The sequence below is a fragment of the Medicago sativa genome, chromosome 6 (genome assembly GCF_051527215.1).
Source record: "Medicago sativa cultivar Bolivia chromosome 6, Bolivia_mono, whole genome shotgun sequence".
Lineage (NCBI taxonomy): Eukaryota > Viridiplantae > Streptophyta > Magnoliopsida > Fabales > Fabaceae > Medicago > Medicago sativa.
The window spans coordinates 9,114,007-9,133,871 of record NC_140754.1 but is presented as its reverse complement, the minus strand read 5'-3'; the positions used below and the strand labels follow the sequence as shown (position 1 = coordinate 9,133,871).

Here is a 19,865-nt window from a genome sequence, read left to right as displayed (position 1 = left end):
TCTGTTTTTGCTTGTTCTTTTGTTTGGACGTGAACTCGAATTCTTGGGAAAATTGTTCAACCATTACTCGAGAAAGAGAGTTTTCTCCATCAACGAAGAAGAGATCAATCACAAGTTCTAAAATGGATGAAAATCGTACTTTAAAAGATTGCATCACTCCCACCGCTAAAAAACCACATTAAAGCATTGCGCGTCTGACAGAGGATCAGGCGAACAATTTTGAACCAAAAACTTCCCTGTTATCCATGATACAACAAAACCAATATTTTGGTTTTCTTACGAATGATCGCAATCTTCACTTAACTATTTTTCTTAAATATTGTCACACCTTAAAAATGAAGGGGAAATTACACACACCTCCCTCGAGGTTTCATTGAGTGTCACAAACACCCGTTCTAGTTTTAAATTAATCACTTACCTCCCCTTATTAATTTTTCAATTGACAATTACCTCCCTCTTTTGTTTAACGCCGTTTGTTGTCCGTTAAAGTTCATTGGCATGTTCCCCCTCGCTTGAGGCTCTCTACATATTTCTTTCTTTCTTTCTTGAATTATTTCTCTCAACTGACTTATTCTTCTTTTCTTCTATAATAGTTGTATTGGTTTCTCTAATATTTCATGTTTTTTATTGAATTTTGCAGCATTCCTAATTGGGTTTCCCTATTGTTTTCGTTTGGACATGTCCTTTGTTGAAATAGGTAACATCATAGGAACAAACGGATATTCATACAAAAAAATAACTGGCACACTATTGTTAAGTTTGGTTTCTTATTGTTATCCCAGGAACAAATGGATATTCATATCCAAGTGTCGATTATTTCCTCGAATTAGTGGGTTGTTGATTGTTGCAAATGGATGCCATACCACAATTGTTGTCACATCAAACTATTACTAAGTTGCTTCTCCAATATAAAACAATTTGGCCAGTTAATTTGTGTCACAAATGCGCATATAGCTGAAAGCATAAAGAAAGACATAACAATAAAAAAAAAAAGTTGCAGCTCACAAATGGGCAGGATTGACAAAGCCATAAAAGCATAGTTACAAAATTGAGAGAGGTTTTGCTGCCTTGGTGAGAAAAACGGAAGCTAGGACATATGGTTGAAATTCATAGAACCGAATTGCAAGGGAACATTTCTGTTTTTTCTTTTCCTTCTGAAGTTTATTTGACCAACGGTGTTAACCACAAGGGAGGTGAATGTCTAATTTAAAACTAGAGGGGGTGTCTGTGAAATTCAATGAAACCTCAGGGGAGGTGAGTGCAATTTCCCCAAGAATGAACTGTGTTACAAATACTGTTATTAGAGCTTGACTTGACTAGTATGCATGAATTATTGTGAGGATTCAAGATCAATCTTTGTCATAATGAGGATAAGGATCAAATTTTGTTACTTGGAATCATTCCATTTTAAAATAAATATATCTTAGACTCTGAATTTCTGATCCTTTTCCTTTTTTATTTTCCCTACTTTCCATTCCACAAATCATGGGACATTGGCTTTTAACTCAATTATTAAACCACTGGTATATCCCTGTCATTATACTTCATATCATACATACTCAACATTCAAACATAAACTCAGAAATGAGTAGTAAAAAACAACATGCTGTATTGATTCCGTTTCCAATTCAAGGAAATATCAATCCATTAATCAAACTTGCAAAGATTCTTCACCTTAGAGGATTTTACATAACCTTTGTTAGCACTGTATACAATCACAAACGCTTGCTCAAAGCAAGAGGTCCTAATTCTCTTGATGGTTTCACTGATTTTAGCTTTGAGACTATTCCAGATGGTTTAACTCCAATGGATGGTGATGTTATGCAAGACATAAACTCTCTGTAAATCAATCAGAAATAACTTCCTCCAACCATTTCGCGAACTTCTTGTTGGTGTGAGCTGTTAATAATAGAAAGAAATCAGACACACTTTATTGTAAAAATCCCTCTTTTAAGGGTCAACCGTGATATTAAGAATAGCTTTTAATAGCATTCTTATTTTTCTCCTTGTATAGTTATATATGTAATTTTGTATCAGTAATGGTAATACACACAATTATTGAAATTCTATTCTTCCTTTTTGACATGGTATCAGAGCAGAGATCTTAGGGTTTCTGCTCTGCTTCTTAGGCCAACTCCTACCTTGGCCATAGAAACCATGAGTGAAAACGAGGGTGAAGTGAATTCTAGCAGAAACAATGACAAAGAAAATAATGATGTACTGTCAGTATTTGAAGACTTGACATCAAGGATGACACAAGCCTTGAGTCAAAACCAGATCCAGACCCACACAACGAATGACTCTTCCACGGCTCAAATCGGCATAAAGTTAGATGGCTCTAACTATCCACTATGGTCCCAAATTGTTGAGATGTATATCTCTGGAAAGGACAAATTGGGGTATATCAATGGAGATCTGCCACAACCTCTATTAACAGACCCGGGTTTTCGAAAATGGAGGACTGAAAACGCAATTGTGAAGGGGTGGCTGATCAACTCGATGGACACATCTCTGATTGCCAATTTCATTCGATTTCCAACTGCAAAAATGGTATGGGATTCTATATCTACAACTTATTTTGATGGTTCTAACACATCTCAAGTTTATGATCTAAAAAGACAGGTGACCAAAGTAAAACAGAATGGAGGATCCATAGAAAAATATTACAATGATCTTCAAAGGTTGTGGAGAGAAATTGATTTTTGTCGTCCTAATCCAATGGTGTGTCAAATTGATATTCAAAAATATAACTCAATCATACAAGAAGATCGAGTGTATGTTTTTCTTGATGTGTTGGATGACCGACTAGATAAAATTCGAAGTGATGTGCTTCAGTTGCAACCATTTCCTACTGTTGAACAGGCCTATGCTCATGTGAGAAGAGAATACATTAGACAGGCAGTAATGATAACAGGAGCAGAGAACAGTTCTGGCGTTGTTATGGCCTCTAAAGGAGTCAAGATTGGAAAACAACCACTGCCTTCTCTTCATATGTCTCCTTCACTTGAGGGTAGAAAACCAATTGCAGCCTCTAAGACCAAGGCACCATCAGAAGGTGGAGGGTGCACTCATTGTGGAAAGTTGAAGCATACATATGAAACTTGTTTTAAGTTACATGGGTACCCAGAATGGTGGAACGAATTCAAAGCAAAGAAACAGAATGAAGCTGCTACTAATGGAGGGTCCGCTCGAGTTGCATTAATGAATTCAGAGCCTCAACTATCTTTCATTTCATCTATAGAATCTCAGAACACTGAAAAGACAAATAATGAACAAGGTAACTGTGGTTATGCATTTCTTAATTCTAACCAGGAAATTGATAATGGTTGGATAATTGACTCAGGAGCAACTGACCACATGACATTTGATTCGAGTGAATTTACCAAAATCACTCGACCAAGGCGTACTAGTGTTGCTAATGCTAATGGGGTCATATATCCTGTTACAGGGGCTGGAACTGTTTCGTTATCACCCTTACTCTCCTTGTCCAACACTTTGCTAGTTCCATCACTCTCAAATAAATTGATATCTGTAAGTCAAGTCACTGAAGAGTTAAATTGTGTTGCACTAATTTATCCTTCCTTTTGTCTTCTTTAGGATATTCTCACCAAGGAGATCATTGGGTGTGGTACTATGAGAGGGGGGTTATATTATATGGATGATTTCAGTTCTGGAAGAGCCAATCATATGCGTCACAATACCGGTACTAAGGAAAGACAAATATGGCTATGGCATCATCGTTTGGGGCATCCATCCTTTGGTTATATGAAGCATTTACTACCTGATTTATTTTCACATGTACACGATACAGAGCTAAAATGTAATATTTGTATTCTATCCAAAAATCATCGTGTATCTTATCCAATTAGCTAGAATAAAAGTAATATTCCATTTTCGTTGGTCCACTCTGATGTTTGGGGGCCTTCCCCAATAGCTACTGTTTCTGGCATTCGTTGGTTTGTGATATTTGTCGATGATTGTACTCGAATGACTTGGTTATATACATTGCGCCGTAAAGATGATGTCTTTAGTGTTTTTCAAACATTCCATGCAATGATTAAGACACAATTTTCAGCTAAACTTCAGATTCTTCGTTCTGACAATGGTGGAGAATATATCTGAAGGTGAGAAAAACACAAGAAGGGGGGTTGAATTGTGTTTTGAAAAATTCTTCGTTTCTCCTAAAAACTGAACACACTGATCAGAAGCTAGGTGAGACAACTTCTGAAGTGATAATCAGAATCTAAATGCAGCGGAATAAAACAGAGAGAGAGAAGAAGAACGACACAAAGCAATTATACTGGTTCCTTCCACAATCCGGAAGTAGTCCAGTCCCCCTTGCACTTCCAAGGAGATTTCACTATGAGTAATATCTGATTACAAATGCTCAAGCACACAAGCAAGAGACTTCCTTTGCTCAAGCACACAAGCTAGAGACTTCCTTTGCTCAAGAACACAATCAAGAGACTTCCTGCTCAAGCACAACTGCAAGAGACTTCCTAACTAAACAAAATTACACAGAAAATTGTTTAAGGTTGAACACTTGATATACAATCAGAGGTGCTCACAATACAAATCAGATACAGACTCAATGAACTTAAGAATTTCTAAGATATGACTTTGAGACACAGAAATTCTAAGTGAATGCAGAACAATTTCAGCAGAGGTTTGGTACTTGTGAAAATCTTGTGAGTCTTTCGTTTAGCGTTCTTGCATTACCAATTCTCTAGGTCTTCACTCCTTTATATAGAGGTGTGAAAGAGACGTTATGAAATTGCCAGCACACCAAAGAGTCGTTAGTTGAAGCTTGATCTTTCACCAATGATCTTTTGCCTGATTTGGTTGTTGTCCTATGAAGAACCAATTTGAAATCCATTCCTTATCCAAAGGAACATATATGCAGGCGAGACCGTATTCTGGAGCTGTTTTCTTGTCTTGAAGCGTGGACACAAAACAGAGTAGTGGAGAACGTGGTTGTACAATTCGTACAAAGTACAATGTCAACGCTTTCGTCCAAAATGCAAGCACAAGCCTTCAAACATCTTTGAAATGACCGTTGCAAAATTCCACTAATCCTTTGTTTGTGTTTTCGAATCCAATGGACAGCTTTTGCATTGATAATTCTTCAATTCTTGAATCTTTTGCAAATCCAGTTGAGATTCAGCTTCTGGTGAAATAGCTTCTGATGAGGCAGCTTCTGATGATATGACTTCTGCAGCTTCTGATGACGCAGCTTCTGATGATGTGGCTTCTGGACCTCTTGTCTTCAGAAGCACTATTCTTCAGGAGCAGCTTTACTTCAGGAGCGCTATTTCTTCAGGAGCAGCTTGACTTCAGGAGCGCTTTGCCTTCAGAATCATCTAAGCTTCATTTTCTTTTGCTCTTTATTTGCTCATTCAGAACCAATGATGATGTGACTTTATAATTATGGTCCTGTACACTTGAACAAATATTAGCTAGTCCAATTTACAATTTTTAATACCTTGTTATCATCAAAACTCTTTAAGGTTCATTGTTAAACACATTTTGTTCCAACAATCTCCCCCTTTTTGATGATGACAAACAAAAGTATTTAAAATTGATCAATTGTTGTTAATCTAATTAACAAGTTGACTTTAGGGTTCTGAGGTTTGTAAGCTCAGAATCTGAGGTTTGTAAGCTCAAACTCCCCCTGAGTCTGATAGTCTTTAAGGTGAGGTTTGTAAGCTCCCCCTAAGTTCTATCCAGGTTAATTAAATTCATTTTTCGCACAATAAAAAATATCAGAGCTTAAAAACAAAATTGAATCATTGAAAGAATTAACTTATAGATAAGAAGAATGGTTCAATTAATTTTACTTGAATTTTGATACTCCTTCGTTCGTTCATAGCTTATACCAATAAGGTAAAAAAAATGATAGAAGTTTTTCAAAAAATTTCAAATGCCATTAATGGGGCTCAGAGCCTTTAAATACTTGTCACATATACTCCCCCTTTTGTCATTATCAAAAAAATAAAAAAAAACATAAAAGACAAAAAGAGAGTATACAAGAAATTAATCAAAAGAGAGTATACAAGAAATTAATCAGATCAAAAATATATGAACATGAATATCTAAAATATCAGAAGCAGCTAAACAGTCAGAATCAGTAAGCATTCAGAAGCAAAGAGAATTAAAACAGAATGGTTTCAGAAGCAAGGACTAGGAATTCAAAACAAACAACAAACAAAAAGAAAAACACAAGGGTGTGCAACTAAGTGTTGGTTTGATGTTGTTTCTTCATCTCCTCCATTTCTTCAATCTTCTTCTGCAACAGTTCTTCAAGCTGTTGTTGCCTCTGGAGAAGAGCCTGTTCCCTTTCCTTAGCTTCTTGCTGCTGCTGTGCCATCTGTTTCTTCAGAAGCTTACACAACCTTGCTTCTCTGGTCAAGTAATCCGTTTCTAAGAAGAAAGGCTGGTTTGCCAGGAGCAGTGTAGAACTTCTTACTCTAAGACTCTGATTCAGATTTTCCATTAGCCTTCTGACTGATGCTTGCTTGACTCTGATGCATTTAGCCTTGATCTCTTCAATAAGCTCAGCTGCCCGGTTCTGAAGAGATGCCCAGGAGTCTTCATATGCACTTGTGAGATCAATTGTCCTTCGTTGATCCACAAGATTATGCAATCTACTAAGGATTGTCAGAAGCTCAGAATTAATATATCCAGATTCCAGGATGTTTGTGGGTGGTTGTTCAAGGATTTCAAGATCAGAATCACTGATTTCCAAATCTTGAAAAGGGTTAGGAATTGGAATGGTAAAGTGTGTTTGAGTGTTTGAAGATGAAGGCTGGTCAGAGGCAATGTGAGTGGTAAAGGTTGAGGCTTGAACTTTGACTAGAGAGATGTCAACATCCATGGGAGTTGGTTGTGGGGAGTGTTCAATTTCAGTTGGTGGTTGTTGTGGTGAAGTTGATGTTTGAGTGTTGAGTTGGGGGTCAATGGTAGCTGTTGGTGATTGTGGGGGTGTTGTGGGTTTATGTGGTTCAGGTGTTTGTTGATGGGGGTTTTCTGAAACAACGTTTTCAGAAGCAGCTGCTTCTGGAGTTGCTTCAGAGGCCTTTTCTGAGGTAAACTCAACATTTTCTGGAGGAATCATGTTGAGAGGTTGAATGTTAAGGGGTTGAGGGTTAAGGCGAAAGATAGTCTCAATGACTCTTTCTCTCTGCACAGCCATTTCAGCCAACTTCTCATTAATTATGTGACCAACTGGTTCATAAGTAGTTGACTGAGAGGGCTTTTTGTTGGTTTTGGTTGATGTTGACTGGCTTTTTACTGGTTTTTGAAAGAGTTGGGCTAAGGATATATCATCATCAGAATCATCAGAATCTGATAATGGTGTGGATGCGGAATCTGATGATATATTAATTACCTTCTCTGGTTCAGGATCAGAATCCTCTTTAACAGACTCACTGGTCATCAGCAACAGTTGCTTGGCTTCTGAAACTACAGACTCTTGTAGCTCAGCAGCAATCTCCATAGCTTTTCCAATAGCTTCTGACACAATAGTAGCAGCTTCAGTCTTTTTAGAAACATGAGGGAAGTTCTTGGTCCTTCTTACTGCTTGCTTCCTTTTCTTCTTTGGTATTGCAGGTTGATCAAGAGTAATGCCAACATCCATGATCATCCTGGAATCCATGTCTTCAATGGCTTCTTCAATAGAAGGTACTGATGAACTACCAATCTTGAGCTTGTCAGTAGCAACTTTTGCCTTTTTAGCAGATTGTTCAACCTCTAGATATTGCTCTGCAGTCATCTTTCTTTTTGACTTTCTGCCTCTGGCTCGTGGCAGAGCACCACCATACATTTCCTCTGGAATATCTTCCAATCTGATTCTCTCATTGGTTGCCTCAAAATGTTCCTTTATATAGTACATCTGCACTTCAATGGGATCCTTCTTGCAGATGGGTGGAAAGTCCTTCATAAGATCAGACTTAACAAGTGATTCACTCAAATCTGTATGAAGCTTGGTGACAGCAGGGATCAACTTCATATTCTTGAGGGTTTGTGCATTAATGAACTTTCCAGTTTTAGTATCAAGCAACTCGTCTGTGAAGGCTTCAGCACTGCTTAGCTTGTCCAAGACTCCTCCTTGATAGAATATTTCTGACAAGAGTCTTCCATAAGGTACCCAGGTTCTATTCTGCAGCTGACTCTGTTTCAGACACTCTATCAAGTATTTGAACATATATTTTGGCACGTTCACTTTCTCCTTCTTAATGAAGTGTTGAAGAAAGACCTTTTGTGTCAAATTGGGTTTCTCACTTCCACCACATAGAAGTAAGTCCTCATTCTGAATCTTCAGAAGCAGCTTCTTATCCATGCTTAGATCAGCATACTTTCCTGCTTGTGTTGAGTTGTACAGGGCCAAGTTTACTTTCTCTTTCCAGAGGCGTTCTTCAGCTGTATTTGAGAGATCAATTCCAGAGTATTTTCCAGAGGCCTCTCTACAGAGTACAGCTTCTATCTGCCATTCCGTAATTCTTACTGGAATACCACAAATACTTGACCTGATTTCAATACCTGTAAATGGCTCAAGACCCATTTCTTCTCTGGTCTTCCCTTCCAGTTCGGGATAAATCAACACCATTTGACTTTCTTCAGTTATAGACGCAGCTTTGTCATAAACCTTAGCCCTCACCCAGAAGTGTCTTACCAATGCTTCGTATGTTGGTCCATTCAACATCTTGAAGTAATGCATAAGTTCCTGCTTTTCATAGTAGCTTCTGATCCAACACTCATGGAAGGCGAGTGATTCAAAATCCACCGGATTTTCTATTTGAACCTGTAGTTCCCATTCTTCCAATTTCATGCTTCTTCCTTTGTAGTCATATTCAGGGATCATTCGTGAAGTAGATACTGAAACTTCTCGTTGCGAGCTTGATGATGCCATTTGATGATTGACGAAGATTTGAAGAAGATAAAGATTTTAGGGTTCTAAGGTTGAGAGAATGCGCTTACTTCGCAAGAGGTTTGAGAGCAAATGTGTTTGTTGTGAGTGAGTAGTGTGTGAATTGTCAAAGTGTTAAAAGTAAAACGATTGCAATTCAAAAGAGACAAACAAACATAACATTAATGACAAAATTGGGGGCGCGTGAAAAGTACTTTCAAAGCTATTAAATCATCATTGCCCTTTTAGTTATACACCAACACATACAGGCCACGTAAGAAGTTCACGGAGTGACTACCAAGTTAGTGGGCCAGAAGTTACTTTTTAAAAGGTAACTTCCAACGTTTCCACTAATTCAACTATTCAGAAGCAACAAATCCAGCTTCTGGACTTCAGATGCTGACGTCATCATCAGAAGCGAGTTTTCCTCAGAACCTCAATAAAGAGCTTCTGATGGACTACCGCTTCTGAACTAACTTCAGAACCTAAAATCCTATTCAGGAGCAAGCAAGCATTTAATCAGATACAAAGTGCATGTTCAAATTTTTCTTTATAAAATCAAATCTTTCAACAGTTAAAGGCTTAGTAAATATATCAGCCCATTGATTTTCAGTATCAATGAATTGTATATCTAAAATTCCTTTTTGAACATAATCTCTGATAAAATGGTGTTTGATTTCAATGTGCTTCGCTCTTGAATGCAAAATTGGATTTTTAGACAAACAAATAGCAGCAGTATTATCACAATAAATGGGAATACTGTTAGCAGTCATCTGATAATCTTCCAACTGATGTTTCATCCAGAGTAGTTGTGTACAACAACTTGCAGCTGAAATGTATTCTGCTTCTGCTGTAGACATAGCAATAGTTGTTTGTCTTTTGCTAGCCCAGGATATAAGATTATCACCCAGAAATTGACAATTGCCACTGGTTGACTTTCTTTCAATCCTATCACCAGCATAATCAGCATCACAGAATCCAATTAGCTTATAATCTAAGGATTTCCTATAAAGGAGTCCAAGATTAGTTGTTCCTTTCAAATACCTGAAGATTCTCTTGACAGCAGTCATATGAGATTCTTTAGGATCTGATTGGAATCTTGCACACAAGCATACACTGAATAAAATATTTGGCCTAGATGCAGTGAGGTATAACAAAGAACCAATCATACCTCTATACAGCTTCTGATCTACTTTAGCTCCTTCATCTTCTTTGCTTAAGGTGCACGTAGGGTGCATTGGAGTGTTCATCACTTTACAATCTTCAAGTTTGAACTTCTTCAGAAGCTCCTTTGTGTACTTTGATTGATGAACATAGACTCCATCTTTGCATTGATTGATTTGAATGCCAAGGAAGAACTTCAGCTCTCCCATCATGCTCATTTCAAATTCATCCTGCATCAACTCAGAAAATTCCTTGCAAAGAGATGCATTAGTAGAACCAAATATTATATCATCAACATATATTTGCACAACAAGAATATCTTTCCCAAGGGTCCTTCTGAAGAGTGTAGTATCAACCTGTCCTCTTTTAAAGTCATTTTTGATTAAGAAATTACTTAGTCTATCATACCAAGCTCTGGGAGCTTGTTTCAAGCCATATAGTGATTTCTTCAGTTTAAAAACATGGTCAGGATATTTAATATCCTCAAATCCAGGAGGTTGCTTGACATACACTTCTTCTTCTATGACACCATTTAGAAAAGCACTCTTGACATCCATTTGATATAATATTATGCCATGATTAACTGCATAGGAAAGAAGTAACCTGATTGCTTCCAATCTTGCAACTGGAGCAAACGTTTCAGTGTAATCAATGCCTTCTTGTTGACTATACCCTTGTGCAACAAGCCTGGCTTTGTTTCTTGTTACTTCACCTTGCTCATTCAGCTTGTTTCTGAATACCCATTTTGTTCCAATAATGTTCTTGTGCTGAGGTTTGGGTACCAGATCCCACACATCATTTCTTTGAAATTGATTCAACTCTTCTTGCATAGCTAGGATCCATCCATCATCTGAAAGTGCTTCATCAACTGTTGTAGGTTCAATCATTGAGATTAGTCCAATCATTGACTCCTCTTGTCTGAAATGTGATCTTGTTCTTCTTGGACTATCCTTGTTTCCAATGATTAGCTCCTCAGGATGTGAAGACTTGTGTTTGAATGTGTTTCTGGGAGGATCTGCTTGATGTGAGCCATCTTGTGCTTCATCAGAAGCAGCTTCATCTTGTGCTTCTGATGTGGGTTCAGCTTCTGGACTATCTTCAGACTCAGCTATCTGATCAGGTTCTGGAGTAGCTTCAGGAACCTGTATCTCTGCAGAACTTTCACCTTGCTTTGAAGTTTTATCTCCAAGCTCCTTGTCATCAAATTTAACGTGCATAGATTCTTCAACACAAAGTGTTTCTGAATTATACACTCTGTATGCCTTTGACCTTTCAGAGTAACCTAAAAAGATTCCCCTTTGGGCCTTGGCATCAAATTTCTTTAGGTAGAGCTTGTTGTTCAGAATGTAACATGTACATCCAAATTGATGAAAGTAAGAGATATTGGGTTTTCTTCCTTTAAAGAGTTCATATGCTGTTTTCTCCAAAATAGGTCTAATATAGATTCTGTTCTGAACATAGCATGCTGTATTCACTGCTTCTGCCCAAAAATGTTTTGGTAAATTGTTTTCATGAATCATGGTTCTGGCCATTTCTTGTAAAGTTCTATTCTTTCTCTCTACAACCCCATTTTGTTGTGGTGTTCTAGGAGAAGAGAACTCATGGAAAATTCCATGTTTTTCACAAAAAGCTTCAAATGGCTCATTTTCAAATTCTCCACCATGATCACTTCTGACTTTCAAAATTTTTGATTCTTTTTCAGATTGAATTTGAGTGCAGAAGCTACTGAATACATCACACGCAACATCTTTACTCTTTATGAATTTCACCCAAGTCCATCTGCTGTAATCATCAACAATGACTAATCCATATCTACTTCCATATAGGGATGCAGTACTCACTGGTCCAAATAAATCAATATGGAGTAATTCTAAAGGTCTGGAGGTTGAAACAATGTCTTTGGTTTTAAAAGATGATTTCACAATTTTCCCTCTCTGACATGCACCACAGAGTGCATCTGAATGATAGTCAATGTCTGGTAGCCTTTTCACAAGTTGTAACTTACTAAGCTTAGAGATTAACCTCCAGTTAGCATGTCCCAACCTTCTGTGCCACATCCATTTCTTATCATTCATTGATAGTAGGCAAACCACCTTCTGATCAGCCAGTTCAGAAAAATTGATTTTATAGACATTGTCAACTCTCTTTCCCTTGAACACAATGGATTTGTCTTTCTTGTTGATTACTGTACAGTTGGGTTTTTCAAAAAGCACATCATAACCATTATCACAAAATTGACTAATGCTCAAAAGGTTATGTTCAAGACCATCTACCAACCATACATTATTAATTGAGGTAGAGGAATTACCAATAGTTCCTGTACCTATGATCTTGCCTGACTGGTTGCCCCCAAATTTCACATTTCCTCCCTCTTTCATTGTTAGGCTGAGGAACATGGACTTGTCTCCTGTCATGTGTCTTGAGCAACCGCTGTCTAGGTACCATGATCTTTGCTTTGGCACTGCTCTTAGACATACCTGCATCATTGACATTTTTAGATTTAGGTACCCATTGTTCTATGGGTCCTGGAAGGTTAGTACTTAAGGCTTTACTCTTCACTTCTTGTACCTTGTGCTGTGAGTTGGGTTGCTTCTGATTAACCATCACCTTAGGTTTTGGTACTTCAGAAGCAGTAACTATCTTCTTCTGAAACTTAGACTTCAGAACCCCAGATTTTGGTTTCACCAGACTCTGAGGAATAGGTTCTGATCTTTTCAGGATCCTGACCTTTGAAGTCTTGGAATCAGATTTGATCATAGCCTTTGACTTAGAGTTCTTTGGCGTTGAAGTAATCTTAGCCTTAGGACTAGAAGCTTCAGGTTCTGATTGAACAACAGTTTCCAACTCAGCCCCTTCTGGTACAAAGAATGTTTTCAGACCTTCCTTGATGCATTCACAACAAGATTTTAGATTGGTTTTCTCAAGTTTCACTTCTGGAAAACCAATTCCTCTGCCATTGTTCTTGTAAATGCTATAAATCATAGAAGCTACTCTGCTTCTGTCAATGCCAGATATAATAAAATCTTCAAGAGCAATTTCATGGTTACTTAAAGGTTTTTCATTACACTTTTCTTGTAGCTTCTGACATAAGAACCTGAGCTGATCTTCATATGTTTTACACATGAAGTCAAAGCCCCTAAGTCCTTGTTCAGAAGCTTTCAGATCCAATAGAGTTGATTTTTGCTGTTGTACCAAATCAGCATATTTTTCTTTTAAATCCTTCAACTCATTGGTTCTTACTTCAAAATGTGTAAGAAGTTCTTTAAGTGACTCAACAAGTTCATCTCTGGGAATTTTGGAATATACCTCGTTTTCATCTTCTGAGTCTGAATCTGATCCAGCTTCTGAAGTTGCTGTTGCTACCAACCCAACAGCTACCTTTGCATCTTCATCAGCTTCCTCTTTATCAGATCCAGATTCACTACCCAAATCATCCCAGGTTGCCATTAAACTCTGCTTAATCTGCTTCTTGAGTTTGCTTGGTTTGAATGTAGACCTCTTTGACTTGTCCTTTGACTTTTCTCTTTGAAGATCAGGGCATTCAGCAATGAAGTGTCCAGGCTTCTTACAGTTGAAGCATCCCTTCTGATCTTCTTTCTTTGAGCTTCTGGAGTTACCCCTTCTGGAGAGAAACTTTCTGTTCTTCTTGGCCAGATATTGAAGTCTGTTTGAGAGCATGGCCATTTCAGCAGCATCTGGTTCAGAATCTGAACTTGACTGTTCTTCCTCTTCAGATTCAACTACTTTGAGAGCTTTTGATGACTTGCCTTTGGATGGAAGAGCTATTGATTTACTCTTCTTAGTAGACTCATGTTCATTAAGACTTAACTCATGAACTTTGAGAGAACTAACAAGATCTTCGACACTTAAAGTGTTTAAATCTTTAGCTTCCTCAATGGCAGTCACTTTTGGTCTCCATCTGGCAGGTAAGCTTCTGAGTATCTTGCTTACATGATCAGAAGCAACATAGCTCTTCTTTAGAATCTGTAGCCCAGAAACTAAGGTTTGAAACCTTGAGTACATCTCCTCAATAGTTTCATCATCCTTCATCTTGAATAACTCATACTGATGTACAAGCAGGAGAGCCTTTGCTTCTTTGACCTTCTTGCTCCCTTCATAATTTGAACAGAGAGAAGCAAACATAGCTTTAGCAGTGGATTTGTCACTCATCTTCATATACTCTACTTTGGGTATGGCAGTGACAAGGGCTCCTCTGATAATATGATGCTTCTTGTAAAGTTTCCTCAGTTCTGGAGTATGTTTCTTTCTATCCACAGCAGCTCCTTCTTCATCAAGGACTAAATCACCAACACCATCTTCCAGAATATCCCATAATTCTTCATCCAGGCTCATGATGTAACTGTAAAAGTTGGTCTTCCACCAAGAGAACTCTTCAGCATCTCCATTGAACTTTGGAACTTTTCCAACACTGGTTTTCTTACTATCACTATAATCATGTGAGACATGTTTATAGCTAGTATCACTAGAACCAGTAGGAGGAGGAGTAGACATGTTTTTCTCAGATCTTTGACTGTTGCACGGTTAAGTGTTACACAACAGACCCAGGCTCTAGATACCAATTGAAGGTGAGAAAAACACAAGAAGGGGGGTTGAATTGTGTTTTGAAAAATTCTTCGTTTCTCCTAAAAACTGAACACACTGATCAGAAGCTAGGTGAGACAGCTTCTGAAGTGATAATCAGAATCTAAATGCAGCGGAATAAAACAGAGAGAGAGAAGAAGAACGACACAAAGCAATTATACTGGTTCCTTCCACAATCCGGAAGTAGTCCAGTCCCCCTTGCACTTCCAAGGAGATTTCACTATGAGTAATATCTGATTACAAATGCTCAAGCACACAAGCAAGAGACTTCCTTTGCTCAAGCACACAAGCTAGAGACTTCCTTTGCTCAAGAACACAATCAAGAGACTTCCTGCTCAAGCACAACTGCAAGAGACTTCCTAACTAAACAAAATTACACAGAAAATTGTTTAAGGTTGAACACTTGATATACAATCAGAGGTGCTCACAATACAAATCAGATACAGACTCAATGAACTTAAGAATTTCTAAGATATGACTTTGAGACACAGAAATTCTAAGTGAATGCAGAACAATTTCAGCAGAGGTTTGGTACTTGTGAAAATCTTGTGAGTCTTTCGTTTAGCGTTCTTGCATTACCAATTCTCTAGGTCTTCACTCCTTTATATAGAGGTGTGAAAGAGACGTTATGAAATTGCCAGCACACCAAAGAGTCGTTAGTTGAAGCTTGATCTTTCACCAATGATCTTTTGCCTGATTTGGTTGTTGTCCTATGAAGAACCAATTTGAAATCCATTCCTTATCCAAAGGAACATATATGCAGGCGAGACCGTATTCTGGAGCTGTTTTCTTGTCTTGAAGCGTGGACACAAAACAGAGTAGTGGAGAACGTGGTTGTACAATTCGTACAAAGTACAATGTCAACGCTTTCGTCCAAAATGCAAGCACAAGCCTTCAAACATCTTTGAAATGACCGTTGCAAAATTCCACTAATCCTTTGTTTGTGTTTTCGAATCCAATGGACAGCTTTTGCATTGATAATTCTTCAATTCTTGAATCTTTTGCAAATCCAGTTGAGATTCAGCTTCTGGTGAAATAGCTTCTGATGAGGCAGCTTCTGATGATATGACTTCTGCAGCTTCTGATGACGCAGCTTCTGATGATGTGGCTTCTGGACCTCTTGTCTTCAGAAGCACTATTCTTCAGGAGCAGCTTTACTTCAGGAGCGCTATTTCTTCAGGAGCAGCTTGACTTCAGGAGCGCTTTGCCTTCAGAATCATCTAAGCTTCATTTTCTTTTGCTCTTTATTTGCTCATTCAGAACCAATGATGATGTGACTTTATAATTATGGTCCTGTACACTTGAACAAATATTAGCTAGTCCAATTTACAATTTTTAATACCTTGTTATCATCAAAACTCTTTAAGGTTCATTGTTAAACACATTTTGTTCCAACAATATCAACAAGGATTTTCAAGCTTATTTCCAACTTCATGGACTTATTCATGAAACTTATTGTGCTCAAACACCACAACAAAACGGGGTTGCAGAACGGAAGCACCGACATATCCTAGAAACAGCTCGTGCTCTCCTAATTGGTGCTCATATGCCTCGTAGTTATTGGACAGATGCAATAGCTACTGCTGTACATTTGATAAATCGTATGCCATCGAAGCTGCTGAATTTTAAGACTCCAATGCAAGCCCTTTCTGAACATGTTCCACTACCTACTATTTTAATGATCCCTCCACGAGTCTTTGGATGTGTTGCCTTTGTTCATTTACATAAAAATCAACGCACTAAACTTGATCCTTGTGCTGTTCGATGTGTTTTTCTAGCATATGGCCCCCATAAGAAGGGATATCGTTGTTACAATCCAGTCATGAAACGGACCTACATCACCATGGATGTCACGTTTGTGGAATCTGAATATTTCTATTCCACTTCACCCATATCCAATTCTCCTCCTCAGGGGGAGTTACAAGATGAAGAGCAAAATTGGGTAAATTTGCCACCATATGAAGCTGACCCTATACATGAAGAAATTAGGTCGGATGTGCCTGTTTTTGAATCTGTTGAACCTGACCTTATGATGACTGATGAAGAGCAGAGAAAAGTGAATGATTGTAGTGCGACACAAGTTGTTGAACCAGAAGCTGAAATTGAAAATGAGTCAAATGATCACCCCCCTCACCTCTTAGTACATGATGACCCATCTCCTGAGAATTGTCCTGAGGTATGTGTTCCTACTCCATATCCCTGTATAAATGATTTAGATACATCTGTCCGTTACAACTTACCTTTTAGACAGAATCGAGGTAAGCCACCTAAGCGGTACTCCCCAGATTTTGAAAAGAAAATGTCGAAATATCCAATTGCTAATTATGTATCTACTCATAAATTATCAAAACCTGTTAAAGCTTTTGTGCATACTTTGTCCTCCTGTCATGTTCCTAGTGGAATACAAGAAGCCTTAACAGATCCAAAGTGGGTTCAAGCAATTAATGAGGAAATGGATGCCTTACAAAAGAATAATACATGGTGTCTAGTTTCATTACCAAAAGGAAAAAAAACAGTAGGGTGCAGATGGGTTTTCTCTATTAAGCACAAAGCAGATGGGTCCATTGAAAGGTACAAGGCAAGACTGGTGGCAAGGGGGTACACCCAAACATATGGTGTGGATTATCAAGAAACGTTCTCACCAGTAGCAAAACTAAACATTGTTCGTGTTTTGTTGTCATTAGCAGCGAATTTAGACTGGCCATTGCATCAATTTGATGTGAAAAATGCATTTCTTCATGGAGATATCGAAGAAGAAGTCTATATGGATATTCCACCAGGGTACAACACATCTTCAAAGGCTGAAGTAGTGTGTAAGTTACAACGAGCATTGTACGGGCTAAAACAATCACCGCGTGCATGGTTCGGTCGATTTAGTGCAGCTATGAGAAAGTATGGTTTTCAACAAAGTAATTCTGACCATACTCTTTTTTTGAAACACCGTTTGGGAAAGGTAACAGCCTTAATAATATATGTGGATGATATTATCATTACAGGGGATGATATGGAAGAAATATCAAGACTCCAAGAGCAATTGGCAACTGAATTTGAGATGAAAAATCTTGGAGGACTTAAATATTTTTTGGGCATTGAAGTAGCTAGAACAAAACAAGGTATATCTCTTTCTCAGAGAAGATATGTGTTGGATTTGCTATCTGAAGCTGGATTGTTGGATTGTAAACCTGTCGACACTCCCATTGTTCAAAATCATAACCTTGGAAAGTGTACAACTCAGATTCTAGCTAATAAAGAAAGATATCAGAGACTCGTTGGCAAGTTAATTTACTTATCTCATACTCGTCCAGATATTGCATATGCGGTGAGCATAGTAAGCCAATTTATGCATTGCCCTGGTGAAGAACATATGGATGCAGTTATCCGGATTCTTCGTTATTTAAAGTCCTCTCCGGGAAAAGGGCTTATGTTCTCCAAAAATAATCATTTAAATATTGATGGTTACACTGATGCAGATTGGGCAGGTGATGCTGAAAACAGGAGGTCCACATCAGGTTACTTTACATTTGTAGGAGGTAATCTAGTCTCATGGAAGAGCAAGAAGCAAAAGGTGGTGGCATTATCAAGTGCCGAAGCTGAGTTCAGAGGAATGTCTAAGGGTCTTTGTGAACTATTGTGGCTTAGAAGATTGCTAACTGAAATTGGCTTCCCTCCTAGTGTTGAAATGAATTTGTTTTGTGATAATAAGGCTGCCATCGCTATTTCCCACAACCCAGTGCAACACGATCGTACTAAACATGTGGAGGTAGATCGACATTTCATCAAAGAAAATCTTGAAGCCAAAGTGGTTAGATTTCCTTTTGTTAAGTCTGAAGATCAATTGGCAGACATGCTTACAAAGGCAATTTCTAGCAAAGTTTTCCATAGCTCACTTGACAAGTTAGGCATTAGTGATATCTATGCACCAACTTGATGGGGAGTGTTGGTGTGAGCTGTTAATAATAGAAAGAAATCAGACACACTTTATTGTAAAAATCCCTCTTTTAAGGGTCAACCGTGATATTAAGAATAGCTTTTAATAGCATTCTTATTTTTCTCCTTGTATAGTTATATATGTAATTTTGTATCAGTAATGGTAATACACACAATTATTGAAATTCTATTCTTCCTTTTTGACACTTCTTGCTAGACTCCATGAGTCTTCCACGGCTGGTCTTATCCCTCCAATTACTTGCATAGTTTATGATTGGAACATGATTGAAAATTTGATTTACTATAACATACATATCAAACAAAAAAATGGTTAATTGACAATTGTACGCGTTGGAGCTTGGATAGCAAGATTTTGATGCTACTCAGCGCAACTTCTTCTCTTTCTGTGGTGGAATTAATTTTAGTTAGCTAGGAAACTATTGTGAACTCTTAATCTGGCTGATTATATATAATATGTTTATCACTATATTGATGGTTTATTCATGTATTTAATGTTTTTCTGATGCTAAACTCTGAAACTAATTTTTTGATATAGAAAGTACTAGACATAGATTTTCTATCTAAAGGGTCTGGAATAAATTCATCCGTAGATGGTGGTTGCTAGACAGATGGATATGTTTACAATCATATACATTGTTAAATCTTAATGTTCTTGTATTGGTTAATTTAGTGGGACATCCAAAGTTAATAGATATAATGGATCTCGCGTCATCTTTGGGACACGGAAACGTACGATGAACGATTAAGAGGATTCAATAGAGGAAATAGCTAACGACATCTAATCGAAGCAAAACTCTTTAAACTTGATACTATTTTCATTAAACTTTTTGATTGATCGTCACAAACACTTTCCAAAACAAACCCTAATATTAGAATACTAATAAACTCCGAATGGTTAAACAATTAACAATTTCTAGTGGATACAATAATTTGTTATACTTTTATGAAAAATTATTATCTGAGACCAATGGAGGGACTAAATTGAATAACATTGTGTAGAGCCAAGACTATTTTATATTTATAAAGCAAAGAAAGGACTAGATTGACATATACCTAACATTTTATGTAGCAGTACGAAGTGCTTTGCCAAAAGAAGTCGCAAGAGTTCTCATCAAGTTAAGCTCATACTTTGAGGTTTTATGCTCTAAAGTTGTCAAATTTGAAGAGTTTCAATGTTTGGATTCTGAAATTGCATTAATTCTATGTGAACTAGAAAGGATTTTTCCTCCATTTTTTTTTGTTCTAA

The 19,865-nt window shown here is 37.6% G+C and overlaps 1 protein-coding gene across 1 annotated transcript; it reads left to right on the top strand.

Moving 5' to 3' along the window:
* Positions 1-2,067: 2,067 nt before the first annotated feature.
* LOC146912606 (uncharacterized) lies at positions 2,068-3,662 on the top strand. The gene is made up of 2 exons (XM_085720754.1): positions 2,068-3,277; positions 3,598-3,662. Exons 1-2 carry the CDS (start codon positions 2,158-2,160, stop codon positions 3,660-3,662), a joined length of 1,185 nt encoding a protein of 394 aa, XP_085576880.1. The 5' UTR covers positions 2,068-2,157.
* Positions 3,663-19,865: the final 16,203 nt, after the last annotated feature.